General features: G+C 42.9%; 1 protein-coding gene across 1 annotated transcript; it reads left to right on the top strand.

The window, feature by feature from the left end:
• Positions 1-1,832: 1,832 nt before the first annotated feature.
• Positions 1,833-14,643, top strand: LOC147102435 (uncharacterized). Its single transcript, XM_085964873.1, has 13 exons — positions 1,833-2,069; positions 4,263-4,387; positions 4,587-4,698; positions 5,393-6,682; positions 8,467-8,607; positions 9,001-9,188; positions 9,281-9,378; positions 10,267-10,394; positions 10,470-10,659; positions 11,869-12,016; positions 12,169-12,247; positions 12,629-12,751; positions 13,812-14,643. Exons 1-13 carry the CDS (start codon positions 1,868-1,870, stop codon positions 13,919-13,921), a joined length of 2,934 nt encoding a protein of 977 aa, XP_085820999.1. The 5' UTR covers positions 1,833-1,867; the 3' UTR covers positions 13,922-14,643.
• The last annotated feature ends 548 nt before the right edge of the window (positions 14,644-15,191 follow it).

The following is a 15,191-nucleotide window of genomic DNA, read 5'->3' on the forward strand; positions in this document are numbered from 1 at the left end:
ACTGAATGTATCTAAAACTTGTCCCTACTACCTACACTGCAGTGTATTTTCCAACCAGATCAGTATTACCCTGCCCGCTAGCAATGCATCTGTTACTGAATTTTTCAGGCCTTACCCATAAGATTTATGGGTGGACACAGTTCTTGCATTCCTAAATTTGTTATCTCTGTTTCCTCATGTCACTCGTCACCTTCAGCGTAAGGAAGCCCTGCTCCTGCACAGTTGAGGAACAGATAGATGAGAGGATTATTACATCGGATATACGGCACAGAAACAGGCCATTCAGCCCAACCAGTCCATGCCGGCGTTTATGCTCCACTCGAGCCTCCTCCTGTCTTTCCTCATCTAAATCTATCAGCATAACCCTCTATTCCCTTCTCCCTCATATGCTTATCTAGCCTCCCCTTAAATGCATCTATACTATTCACTTCAACCACACCCTGTGGAAGCGAGTTCCACATTCTCACCACTCTCTCGGTAAAGAAGTTTCTTCTGAATTCCCTATTTGATTTCTTGGTGACTATCTTATATTGATGGCCTCTAGTTTTGCTCTTCCCCACAAGTGGAAACATTCTCTCTCTATCCACTCTATCAAAACCTTTCATAATTTTAAAGACCTCTATTAGATCACCCCTCAGCCTTCTCTTTTCAAGAGAAAAGAGAGCCAGCCTGTTCATCCTTTCCTGATAGGTATACCCTCGCATTTCTGGTATCATCCGTGTAACATTTTTTTGTACCCTCTCCAGTGCCTTTGTGATTATGATTTAGATAATTTGACAATAGATGTCAAAAAAACCTTGCATTGGCCCTGGTCCTATCAGCGAGCGTGATTTAAAATCCAAATTCCAAAGGTAACGTGCAAAAAGAGGTCTCGTTACCGTCGGACCGTGGAGCCGGCGATGGTGAGGTGGAGGCCGCGGCGACCGGAGGATGTGTTCGGCGAGTCGGGCGGAGGCAGCGCAGCGCATCGGGATGCAGCAGCAGCCACGACGACTCGCAGTCCGACTGGGAGGAGGGGGGCCGGGCATGGTGGCCAGAGGGTGAGCGGGAGAAGCAGGCCACCATACGTGGAGCCGAGCCGGCAACAGTGAGGAGGAGGCCACGGTGACGAGGAGGACGGAGCGGGTGAGGGACATCGTGCTCCCACTGCCACTGGATGCCAAAGAATTGACTTTCTGAACACAATGCTGTAAAAATAGCTGACGTGTCCCTACGGGGAGTAAGCATTCCATTGTACTTGTACTGGTTACATATGGCAAATAAAATTGAATTGAATTGAATTGAATTAACGTGCAAAGGTCTATTTGTCAATCATACTTACGACCACCTGTCCATCAATAATTCACTGGATGACTGCGGGTTCCTCTTTTTTCCAACCAAAACAAGTTCACAAATAAACTAACAAAAAATCCAATAACCCTTTTAAATAACCTTTCACCGATCAAATTAAAATTTGGTTGTCTAAATTAATTATGCACTCCAGTGATGACTGCGGGTTCCTCTTTTTCCAACCAAAACAAGTTCACAAACAAACTAACAAAAATCCAATAACCCTTTTAAATAACCCTTCACCAATCAAATTAAAATTTGGTTATCTAAATTAATTATGCACTCCAGTGATGACTGCGGGTTGCCTATAGATAAATAATTACAAGATATTGGTAATCAGTTTAGTAGGAAAACTGGGTAGCATCAATTAAGCATAGCACACAAGTTACCACGAAGTGTATTTTATTTGACTTGCTGGTTAACCGCACCCAATCGAATGCAGGGAGGCTTAACTTGCAGTTGAGACCTGGTTAACAGGGCAGACAAGCTCCCTTGAAAAGCACTCTGGTGCTGGCTGAGGGTACACTAGCAGTTCGAGATGGGGCTATTGATGATATTTTTGTTTCTCTGGGGTAGCTGCTTAAGGGTGCGGGCTCTGGGCTCATCGCCCCGATTTCGAAGCCCTGTATCGGTGCAATACTTTGACTATCCCGAGGAGATTACTTGCGCGCCGTTGGGGGTCGTGGTGCGAATTCGCAATGACTCGTTTCAGGGGATGTTCATTCGGCTTTCAATCGTGGGTAAGTCATGAGCTGTGAAAGGTTCAAATAATAAGGGCGGTTTGGCGCAATCTCTATTCCTCTTGCTCCAAGTAGTCTAAGTTACTTGTAACCAAACCTAACCAAACTTCAGTTGTGTTTCCCTCCAACTATACCTGTTTCCGTCCCCTTTGAACAAGGATGTTGAATCTACATCGGGAGAGGTTTTATCTCAGTGAGGGGGAAAAGTCACTCCTTTCCAGGATGGTAACTTAACACGGAATCTCTTGTAAAACCTCATCACAGATGGTGGTCCAATTCTATTGGTGTGATCCCTACTCTAGAATATCTTCCAAATAGCTGCCCATGCTGCTTGTTATAGTCAAGCTATCAGTCAGTGATATTCCTCGCTGAAGCAAAGCTTTCTATCTCTCTCCAGTTCCTCTGCTGGCTTGACCGTCAATTGTTTTGGCCCCTCATTCTTGCCATAAATTTGGTGTACTTGCCCAATGTTCGAAAGCCTCAGTCTACTTTGTTGAGCATACTTTTGATCACCTTCCTCTGATGTGGTTTTTCACAATGAAGTGACTTCAAACGTTGGCCGATAGAAAGAAAAATAACTTTTTATGTAGTGCCTTTTGTAATTTTGAGTGGTCACTTAATGTAAGGGAATGTGGCAGCCAATTTAAGCACAGTGAAGTCTCTCAAATCATGGGATAAAAGACCAGATTTTTTTTTTTGTGATAGTTGAGGGATAAATATTGGCCAGGACACTGAGAATTATACCAGAGGCACGATATAAAATGGAACTTGCTAACCTGATGTCCTATTGTGATTTCTATTCTCTCTCTCTCTCTCTCTCTCTCTCTCTCTCAAGTCTTAGCTAGGGAAAGGTGAGGCAATTTTAAATGTTACCTTTATGGGGGGGATGGTTATTCTATAAATATAGAATTTCTGTCTGAAGCAATAAAATTGCAGGTTTATATAATCTTCTGTCTAGGAGATTCAATGTCCCTTTAGCTCTTGTATACCTGACCAAATTGGATTCTCCTGAAGGACAGATCTGTGTCTGTCTGATGGGTATTGAAGAATATAAGCCATTGGAAATGTCATTGGCTCTACCACTGAAACCAGTTGAGTAATGCAGGTGTTGGCTTTATCTGATCAATGTGGATGTGAGCATCTCCTTGTCCCTCCTTTTTTTTATATTTAAAAAATCAAACATTCTATACCTAGAGCTTATTTAAAGGACAAACACTTTTTATATAGCGCCTTTATTGTGTTGCCTGAATGTGCCAAAGCACTTGTGACTGGATTGCTTTTGAAGTGGTGGTGTACAGACAAATGTGGCCAACTTGTGCAAGGTTGGAATATGCAAGTGTGACATTACACCATGTCTCTAATTCCCTCCGCTGTGCTGGTGTTGTAGGTCATCAACTGGGAGGGTTGCTCTGGCTGCCTGCCTGCCTTGCCCACAGTCTTGTCCTTGCTTGGGTCCCTCCTGAAGAGGCAGCATGTGATGTGCTTGAGGCCTTTCATGACCAAGTCATGGGAATAGAGTCTGAGACACACACTTACTAGCTTTACAAGTTTCCTTTTTTTGATTTGTTTGTTTGTTTGTTTGAATCTAACTTTGTTTCAGTTCTTTAATTTGATGTGCATCCTTTTAGGGCCTGAGCAAATTTGTTTCTGTTGATGACACTGGGTCAACTCTGCCATCTTTATGGATCAATTAAAGGCATACACAAGTTGATTTTTGAGAATTGTTGTTTTGATGACCACTTTAAAGATATGTGGAAGTTAAGGGTGGTATTACTTTGGCTTCTGTACAAATGTGTTCTGCAATGGATAACTTTTTAGCTTTAGCCTAAAATATTGTCTATTTTTGAAGTTGGTGGGCAGCCTATACGATTAACTATAGATCAATGGTACAAGGATGGGTGGATAATGGTGGGGTACACTATCCCAGCCACCTCACCAGTTCCCTGTATAATTGGTTCATAGGCCATGTGTGCTTGGTGTAGAAACTACTTGCCACAAGATCAGAGTTGGGAGATGGGCTGACTTGTCGTGCTCTTGTAGCCATTTCTACTGGGTGGTTAATTATGTGCTGTTAATATCTAAATTGAGTGTATTGATAACACTTGGGTTTCTTCTTCCCCCCCCCCCCCCCCCTCCCTCTATTGTTGCAGTGGCTGTAAGTGACCATACACTAAACTGCTTTTTGTTGAACAGATAACTATGGTATACCAAGAGATTTGCGTTCATTGCCCAGCAGCTGTAAATTTACAACTATTCCACAGTTGGATGGGTCACTGCTTTTCAGTACTCCATACAATGGATGCTATGTTCATTTAATGGTAAGTGTAGACTTTGTTTCTGTCAATAATATTGCTAATTGTCACTTAACTGTCCTTGCATGGGTTGGCGATGGGTAGAAATATTCCTCTGCTGGATTGGTGTAATTTTTTTTGCTGCTGTATCTTGGTGGAACGTTCTATTGTATTAAGCTTGCTTGCTATCAATTTATTGGATGCTATTGCTGTTCCTCCCCTCTAGAATACAACAGTAAGCATGGAGTTGAGAATTGATGGAATTGATGCATCTAAAAGGATCATTGTTATAGAGCGCATTCCTGTAAACTGTACACTGCCATCGGCTCAAGTGACTGGTATGTCTTAAACACTTGGGCTTTTATTTAATTTGCAACAAAAGCCACTTTCCTCCAGGACAGTAAGTTGACCAATCTGCTGCCCTGCAGTGGTCAAATCCTATTGATTTGAAATTTCAGTGTCCTGGATCAGTTGCTGATTACCCAGTTGGTAATGTGTGGTTTTTTAATGGATCTGATTTGTCATTTCCCCAATATGGACTCCAGTATGCAATCTGCACTGTTGGAGGTGCTGATAGTCCAATGTGATATTAAATGAAGCAGTCTTGACTGTACGAGACCCTGTGGCCCTACTTAAAAGGCATTCAGTTCTCCAGATCTTCTGGCCAGCATTCTGCAATCCAGTAAGACCATAAAGATTTAGTTATTCAGTTACTGTTTGACCTTGCTGTGCATAACTTGGCTGTCAAGATGTGCACAAGTGACTACAAAATAAACCCACTAATTGTAGGGTGCTTTGGAAAGTCCTTGTTGCATGTAAGTGCTGGTACTCCTTTCCTCTGCCAATAAATCTCTAGTTCAGAAATGCCCTCCTCGAGCTCTGACCTTTGTAACTGCCCTTTAAATTCCATGTGCATTTGAAAGCCTTGCACCCACATGTCTTCTCCTCTTTCCCCACCCATGTTTCTGCTATATTGCTGTTTTCTAAATCTACTCTTGCTCCTTTTTGTAACAGTCTGTTTAATTTCAACAGATGACTCTTCAACAATGGTGGGCCCCACCGTAAGATACACTCCCTTGGACCAGAAGCCAGTTAATGCAACACCAGGCACCATCCCAGCAGGATTGAAGCCAGTTAATGCAACACCAGTAACCATCCCAGCAGGATTGAAGCCAGTTAATGCAACACCAGGCACCATCCCAGCAGGATTGAAGCCAGTTAATGCAACACCAGGCACCATCCCAGCAGGATTGAAGCCAGTTAATGCAACACCAGGCACCATCCCAGCAGGATTGAAGCCAGTTAATGCAACACCAGGCACCATCCCAGCAGGATTGAAGCCAGTTAATGCAACACCAGGCACCATCCCAGCAGGATTGAAGCCAGTTAATGCAACACCAGGCACCATCCCAGCAGGATTGAAGCCAGTTAATGCAACACCAGGCACCATCCCAGCAGGATTGAAGCCAGTTAATGCAACACCAGGCACCATCCCAGCAGGATTGAAGCCAGTTAATGCAACACCAGTAACCATACCAGCAGGATTGAAGCCAGTTAATGCAACACCAGGCACCATCCCAGCCAGACTGAAGCCAGTTAATGCAACACTTGGAACCATCCCAGCAGGATTGAAGCCAGTTAATGCAACACCAGGCACCATCCCAGCAGGATTGAAGCCAGTTAATGCAACACCAGGCACCATCCCAGCAGGATTGAAGCCAGTTAATGCAACACCAGTAACCATACCAGCAGGATTGAAGCCAGTTAATGCAACACCAGGCACCATCCCAGCCAGACTGAAGCCAGTTAATGCAACACTTGGAACCATCCCAGCAGGATTGAAGCCAGTTAATGCAACACCAGGCACCATCCCAGCAGGATTGAAGCCAGTTAATGCAACACCAGCAGGACTGAAGCCAGTTAATGCAACACCAGGCACCATCCCAGCAGGATTGATGCCAGTTAATGCAACACCAGCAGGACTGAAGCCAGTTAATGCAACACCAGGCACCATCCCAGCAGGATTGAAGCCAGTTAATGCAACACCAGGCACCATCCCAGCAGGATTGAAGCCAGTTAATGCAACACCAGGCACCATCCCAGCAGGATTGAAGCCAGTTAATGCAACACCAGGCACCATCCCAGCAGGATTGAAGCCAGTTAATGCAACACCAGCAGGATTGAAGCCAGTTAATGCAACCCCAGGCACCATCCCAGCAGGATTGAAGCCAGTTAATGCAACACCAGGCACCATCCCAGCAGGACTGAAGCCAGTTAATGCAACACCAGTCATCATTCCAGTGGATCATAGTCTTAATGGAGGTATGATATATGCATGTCAACAACTAAGCTGGTGCCAGTTTGCTAGTAGGGCTAGGCCAGAAGGCTTGAAGTGTAAAAGCTACTTTGTGTCCTGTTGCACCACTAATAGTGATGGAACTTGTATTGGTGACAGGTGAAGGTTGGCTTTGAAATACAATTTAATGTTCCAGGTAGTATAATTCTTCAAATCTCTCCACCTGGGAAGAAATATTTGCCACCATCTAATTCTTGCATGTTTATGCACCCAAGTGCTTTAAAAGTAAGGCTGGAAAGTACCCTGGAATTTCCTGGTGCAGTAAGAGTGCTATTTCTCCCATGCAGGTCCCAGTCTGACTGCTTGTAGAAATGCAGGTGGAGAATCATTCTCCAGAAAGGCCAACTAGTTTTAAAGATGTTAGTTTGCGTTGTGTCTTAGTGTCTAGTGTTCATAGTACAGCACAGGAGGCCATTGAGTCTGTTGGCTCTTGGCAATCCAGTTAGTTCCCACTCCCCTGCTTCAAGTATCTAGCCCATTCCCTTTTTGAAGCTACTATTGAATCTATATCTACCACTCCTATTGGGCAGTGCATTCTAAATCCTAACCATTTTTTAAGAGAACGTTTCCTGTCTCCTAGTTTTCTTGCCAATCACCTTCTGTGCTGCCCTCTTGTTATCAACTCTTCAGCCATTGGAAACAGTACTATCTAAACCCTTCATGATTTTAAACACTTGCCATCTCTGCTCCAAAGAGAGCAACCCTCAGCTTCTCCAGTCTGCCCTTTATAACTGTAGTCCCTCATCCCTGGAACCATTGTAGTAACACTTTTCTGTACCCTCAAGCCTTCACATTTCCTATAGTGTGCCTAGAAATGGACAATACTCTAGCTGGGGCTGAACTAGTGTTTTATATAGGTTTAGCATAACTTCCTGGCTTTTGTGTTCTATGCCTCTTTATAAAGCCCAGTATCCAATATACTTTATAAACTGCTTTGTTAACTTGTCCTGCTGCCTTCAAAGATTTCCCATGGTTTTTAGTGTGTGGTCTCTTCTCTGCATTAAATTTCATTTGCATGTGTCTGCCCATTCCACAAGTCTGTCTTGAGGTCTTGCTATCTTCCTCGCTGTTTATTAAACTTCCAAGTTGTGTAATCTGCAAGTATCAAAATTGTGCCCTTTACCCACAAGACCATCAAAACCAGCAGTGGTCCTAGTACTGAACTTTAGAATGCCACTGTATACCTCCAGTCTGGGGAAACGGCCATTCACCACAACTGGTTTCTACCCCTTAGCCAATTTTATATCCTGTGGGCTTCCATTTTGCAAACTAGACTAGTATGTGGTACTTTATCAAACACCTTGAAGTCCATATACATCAACTGCTCTGCCCTCATCCACCCTGTTACCTTATCAAAAGCTCAATCAAGTTAGTGGAAATTATTTTTTTAAATGGTAGAACAAAAGTGATTTGCTTTAATGTAAAACCTAATCAAAAGATATGCAGTGTGAGTAATCCTGATATGTTTTGCATCTGAAGTTTGTTGCTTAAAGTACTAGTAAATTACCTATTGTCAAGTTTATGTACAAGATAGGACATTGCAAACTTTATCTAGAGCCTGTAACATGATTATGATCTTGCAAAATTGAATAGATGTTGACTTTGGATTAATATCAAATCTTTAATGGGCAGTAAAATTTCTGGATATGCACCTGAACATTAACTGGCATGCAACCCTAGGTGTCTTGTGTTGACTTCTTTAAATTGCAGTTCACCACTTGGTATTCATTGTAACCTCTACCTGTTACAGACAAAGCCAACATTTGTGATGTTGGTGCCAAGGACCGTGTCCGGTGTGGAAATGCCACACTTGGTGAGCTGGCATGTGGTGCCAAAGGATGCTGCTATGATCCAGTCAATGTGCCGACCCCTTGCTTTTATGGAAAAACTGGTTGGTTTTATTTAAATTCATGTTATGGAAAAGGCTATGAATGGGAGAGCCTTACTAACATACAATTTGTCCCATATCTGACTTCAGTAATATGTTGGTGCTTGTACATATGTCAGCCTTGATCTTTACTACCAAGTGGCAACTTTCAAGTGCTGTTGGCACAGGTCTGTGGCAGCTTTGTAATTGGCTGACGTGCATGCAGAAAGCTTTTGAGGCCTGTTGTAAAGTAGTCTAAATTTGATGTGTTTCTTGCTTCTCCAATTTAATATAATTTGCAAGTTCTAATTTAAATCCAATGCTAGCCAACTGGTCCCTTCAGATTAAGTGCTGTAGTAAACCTTTTTTGTGGCAAACAAAGTTTGCTAATTGCATATGACCCTTTTTCTTCCCCAGCTTATATTGACTGCACAAGCAATGGGCTATTTACCATTGTAGTCCCCAGGGTGGTAACAATCCCCCCACTCAATCTTGACTCTGTCTCCTTGGTGAATAACGAGAGTTCCGAATGTGCCCCTGTAGCCAGGACGGCTGAAATTGTTGTCTTCAGATTTCCTTTAAGTTCATGTGGGACTACTCTAACGGTAAGGTTTTTTGTTTGGGTTTTTTTTTTTTTGCAGTGAGTGGGAGCTCACAACTCCTCACGCTCAAGTTGTGTTTTATTTTTAATCAATAGATTGATGGAGTAAACATCACTTATGGAGTGGATGTAATGGCAAAAAGGAAAATCCGCAAAGGACCTCGTGGCTCTATAACCAGAGACAGTACTTTCAAGTAAGCTTCTGAATCCTGCACTGGGTCATGGTGGCAATTATTGCAATGGACGAAAGCCAAGATTTCCAATTAAAAATTGCACTTGTGGCAGCTAATTAGATCATGGGAGGTTAAAACTGAAAGTTGGTAAGACCAGACCCATCAATGTGCTCACTATCCAAGAGGAGAAAGAGAGCCTATGGCCAACCTCAAGCCCCCAAAAACCTTGGACACTTCTCTTTCCCCACCCACCCCCCCCTCCCCACCCTTTATAAGGAAGCTTCAGGAGACTGGCTGCCCATATGGAATCCAAAGCCATACCTGCACTACCTTCCTCCCCACCCCCCACCTTGTGTCCCAATTACTTGAGAACATGGGAATGCAATGCAATAATGGAAACCGTCTTTCATCCATCAGGCTGGTGCCAAAGGTCACTGGAGTTCTTCCCTTGCTTTATCTGATGCTCCCCTCAATGGACTTGTCTGTTTATGTAAATGTATAATTGCACGGAGACTGACCACCACTGCCGCCTTGGGTATTCCACATGTTTATCAACATTCTAACTTAACATCATTCTCATGTCACATTGGTAAAGTTGTCAAGCCCTTCCTTAATTGAGCTGGAAGAGTTTAAATCCGTTTCTTCTCTGGTAATGGAGAGTGAAATAGGCAGGGGGTGAGATTAAACCTGGCCCCATTAGTAAGCGACCCCTGGCTTTTTTTCTTGCACCAGTTCTCCTACCCCCTCCACTCACCTCCACCCTGATTCAAAGCTTGATTCATATCACTTTTCATGTTAAGCTTGGGAGGTCTGTATTACACCTATGGCACTACTTTTTGGCTGATCCATTTCTGGTAGTTTTGCTGATGCTTTCTACAGGAGAAAAGCCTTTAATGCTATTGCTTATAGGTTGCACGTGACATGCCATTTAACTGGCAGTAGGAAGATCCCTTTGACGCTGGTGGTGAACACTCCTTCGCCTCTGCCTTTTGTCGTGCAGGATGGTGTCCTCCAAATGGAAATGAGGATTGCAAAAGGTAATACAAACTTTGAATGTGAGTTGGAAGAATACTAGGCCTGTACATTTTTGCTGATCTAGTTTATTTCCACAGAGGAGTCATACAGTACTTGGTATGCTGATGAAGACTACCCAATAGTAAAATTTCTTAGGGAGCCAGTGTATGCAGAAGTACGCCTTCTCCACCGAGTGGATGCCAACATTGCACTAGTGCTGAGTGACTGCTGGGCAACCCAAACACCGGACCCTCATCATGGCATACAGTGGAGCATTCTTGTGAAAGGGCAAGTATACTTCCACACTTCCCTTTTCTTATACTTGTATTAAAACCCCTTCAGCTGAGGCTTGTGGCCAAGGCAGAATTTATTTCCCAATAGATAATTCAATATTTGCTTTTGTAGCCAGGTTCATGGCTCGAATGTGACTATAGCATTGAAACTTGCTTTGGTTTTTCTTGGCCTTAATTTCCCCTTCATTACGAGGGTTGCTATAATTGTGCAATACTAATTGTTTAGAATGTCTGAATCTTGCAACTAAAACTTGAAGCTATTGAGTATTTAAGTAAGACCAAGATGTAGTTCACTTTTTTAGCTTAAAGATCTCCCTCCTTTCTTTCTCTCTCCTTTCTTCTCCTCCCTCCTCTCCCCCCCCCCCCCCCCCCCCCCCCCAAGTTTATGGTATTCCCTACTGTCAGACTTGGGACTCACCCAGACGCAAGAAACCAAGACCTAAGCGTGTGATTTAAGCTGACATCAGTGCAGAACTAAGTGTTGCATGCTAATCTTTCAGATAGATGTACTGAGGCCCATCTACCCTCTTGGGTGTGGGAAGATTTCTTGGCACCATTCCGAGAGCAGGGAGTTCTTTGTCTTGGCCAACATTTATCTGTCGAGCAGCAACACTAATCTTTATTCACTTATGGGATGTGGGCATCACTGGCAAGGCCAGCATTTATTGCCCATCCCTAGTTGCCCTCAGTGCTGGTGAACTACTGCAGTCCGTGTGGTGAAGGTACTCCCACAGTGCTGTTGGGCAGGGAGTTCCAGGATTTTGACCCAGTGACTATGAAGGATCAGCGATATATTTCCAAATCAGGATGGTGTGTGACTTGGAGGTGGTGGTGTTCCCATGCACCTGCTGCCCTTGTCCTTCTAGGTGGAAGAGGTTGCGGGTTTGGGAGGTGCTGCCGAAGAAGCCTTGGGAAGTTGCTGCAGTGCATCTTGTAGATGGTTTGGTCTCTTACCTTGCCTCATTGCTTTTTTGGGAGACCTTTGCTGTGTGCAAATTGGCTGTTTCCCCATGTTAACTATGACTAAATTTCAAAAGTACTGACTTGATGTGAAAGGAACTTTTTTATTTCTCCTCCTTTTGTACTTGCCCCTCCAGTAGTAAGAATGATTTTCACAGGTGCTAAACTGGAAGGCAAGTAAGCATTCTGAACCCTCCAGGATGAACACCTTCACAACAAAGCCTTTGTGGTTTTTTTGTCCTAGGTGCCCATATTATAAGGACAACTACTTAACCCAGTTGCATGCAGTTGATGCCACTTCCAGCTTGCAGTTTCCAACACATCACAAACGGTTTGAAGTGAAGACCTTTCGGTTTTGGGGCCGAAAAGTTGAAGTCCTCTTGACTGGAGAGGTTAGACCTTTTTCACACTTGTATTAAAACCTTAAGATCAGGCATGATCTTACTGAATAGCAGAGCAGGCTTGAGTGGCTGTGTGATCTACTCCTGCTCTTATTTCTTATGTTCTTACTGACTTGCTCAAGACTAACTTTTCTCTCTTGTAGGTCTACTTTCATTGTAGTGCAGCTGTGTGCCTTCTGTCTGAAATGGAAAAGTGTAGCACAACTTGTGATGCTGGAAAAAGTAAGAAGCACCTGAGACTTCAAATATTTCATGCTGCCCATCTTTCAGCCATGATGATTTTTCTACAGCTATTGTAGGAAGGCCAATAATTGTGTATTAAATCTGATTCTCCATCTCATTTGCTGCCTTGATTCTCTCATGCAACTTTCCCAAAATTTGAGCTGCATGAACCTGCACTGCAGTCTGCAGGAATCTTTCAGCAGTGTTCCACACCTGTGAAGCTGAAATACAATAGCAGGCTGCCAATGAGCCTCATTGTTTGCTCACACTAGAAAACCAACTGTGACTAGAAGGCTTAAATGATTGCAAATTTCAGGCTTCAAGTGGGTTGTAGATGACTGACTAATGTATAATAGCACTAACACTTTCTCCTGTTGCCAGGAATCTCCAGAAATTCAGGCTTTCTCTCTCCAATTGAAGCCCAACACCAAGGACTGGTAACACTGAAGAAGCCAATAATGTTCTCTCTTGAAGATAGTGTTGCTGAGTCTTCCCAGGCAAATGGTATGAAGTGTATTGCATGCCTATTCCTAAACACATGTCAGCAATATAATCCTGAGTAATAATTGTGAAGACTGAACTGGCAGATAGATAACTGCTTTTTGAAGGGCTCACTTGTAAATTTGCAAAATTGGATGAACAGGCCCTGCAGACCTCTGATGTTGCAAATTGAATAATCGTGTCTAGTCTTGCAGATTTTGCAAAATCTGCCCTAACTATTTTATTAGCTAATCTGGGATATGCCATTCGGGCCGTTGTGGTCTCATTCTACCCCAGCATTGTTTCCTGCTCCTTGTAAGTACTCCACTACCGCTCCCTTCCATTTCTTTTATATTGGAAATGCCAGTCCTTGCAAAATGCCTTCTAGTGTGACAATGGGTGTAGTCACTGCAGTGCCCCCCAAACTGCTTCAGGTTCACTAACAAATGTGGAATAAATTGATCATTAAGTTAACTCCTGCTCTAAATCACTGCCAAAGGTACAAACCAATCTTTGGCACTGGGGGAAATGTTACTTGTATTTCATTTACTTTTGTTAGCCAGCTTAAATTACACCCCTTTGGACAATAGGTAAATGGGTACCAAAAGAGCTTCACTTGGCAAGAGCCCAGAATGAAGGTAACACTTGGTATTCTGCTGTGCTCCTAACTGGATTTGCCTCATGGCTATAGTAAGTTTGGTAGACGAAATGGATCATGCTAGATTATGGTATTCCAGTGTTGGCTTAATGCCTTTGCTATAGGATAATAACTTGATGCAAGTCAACATGACCATTCCTTGTCATGATATCTGGCTTCAGATTGAAGAGCATGGGTTACAAGGAACTAGCAGTTGTTGTGCTTTCTAGAGTTGCTGGTCTAAATCTGGTGCACCTGCCCTGATTGAGAAGTGTGTGGTGAACTGGTGATCAGCACCTTGGCAAGATGTACTAGTGTATTAATGGGGTGAGATTAAGGATATTGGTATAAGCCACCTGGAACTGTAGCAGTAGAATGGGGAGGATGGTGCATGTAACCATTGGTATAAAGTGTCAGTCTCACTAAACTTTAAACCTCTGTTTACAGGAAATGTAGCTGATGGCATCCTACTTGCAGCAGCTGTGATCGCCCTTGCATTGGCCTTGATCTGTGGACTAGTTCTATGCTGGAACTGGCAAAAAATGCACATGTCTTGAGTTCTGTTCAACATGGTGAATTCTGAAGTCTCATTATACATTGTATTCTAATGTGTGCAAAAAATGTACTTGTCATAAGCCCCTAGCTATATAATACATTTTATAATTGCTGCTTAGTGCACCCTTTTTCAGTGTGGCCTGCATCTAAAATGGACCCCAACAGGGTTTCAAGATAACACTGACTACTTGTTTGTATACATTCTTCATACAACATGGACCTGTACTTTACTTTAAATCAAGTTTCAACACTCGGGACCCTTTCCCTTCCATCCACCGCACCCCCCCCCCCCCCCTTGATTGCCAAGTGCTTTCTCAACTTGTTCAATCATTATTCCAAAGTCACTGACAGTTTAGAGCCCTTGAGCTGGGAACACTTGTGCTGTCTCCAAATGTGATTGGACATATCTTGGCAAAGCCAATTCTTTTAGGAGATCGTAGTTTATAAAAAAAAAAAAAAAATCAAACTGTCTGCTAAATTGCCAATGCTAGTCCCTGCAAATTGGGGACTTGGTGTGATGGCTACTTTAACCTTTGGCTCCAGGGTGGGACTTCCAATGTAAATGTTAACTTGTCATTTGTTTATTGAAAAACCTTGTTTCAGTTTAACTAGTGTTTGTTCCAAAATCCAGTATACTTGCAAAAATGGTTTATAAATCTAAACTTGTAATAAAATGTTGAATTTATGCAGACCAGAAGAATTCTATTAAACTGAGTGAAGTGAATCTTTTCTCTGACTCTTTGTGCAATATTACATGGGAAGGAATTTTAAATCTTACCCCCCCCCCCCCCTCTTTGGCTTGTAACCAAATGGTTGCTTTCAACCATTGAAACAACTGCTCGGTCATAACTTGCCAACAGTAATTAACTTGACTTTTAAAATGTGGAACTTAATCTCTGAATTTGGTTCCTTTACACCTTTTTAGAAGGTGGCACATTGCTGGAGGGGCATCAAAACTAACATCATGGTTAAACTAGCAGACGAAGCAATTTAAGTGTCTTGCATAATTTGTTCACACCAGAATTTTGTACCAAATGGCTTTTCAGCTAGGCAAAGGTTGTTCTTGAATCTTGTGGCACTGTACATTAGTGTAAATTTTTACTCTTCATTCCTAGTGGCATCAGTAAAGCTTTAAAACACTAGAGGGTGCAATTTTCCCATCAGTTGATAGGAATATAAAACTGGATTTCCTGTTGGGAGTGAAATTGTTGGTTTTTACACACTTTTGAGCAAATGATCTGAAGTAGTAGTCTTGTTGTTTCAAGGGGATGG

This window comes from Somniosus microcephalus, chromosome 22 (genome assembly GCF_052327205.1).
Source record: "Somniosus microcephalus isolate GS21.2 chromosome 22, FLI_Smic_1.0, whole genome shotgun sequence".
In the NCBI taxonomy this organism is placed as follows: domain Eukaryota; kingdom Metazoa; phylum Chordata; class Chondrichthyes; order Squaliformes; family Somniosidae; genus Somniosus; species Somniosus microcephalus.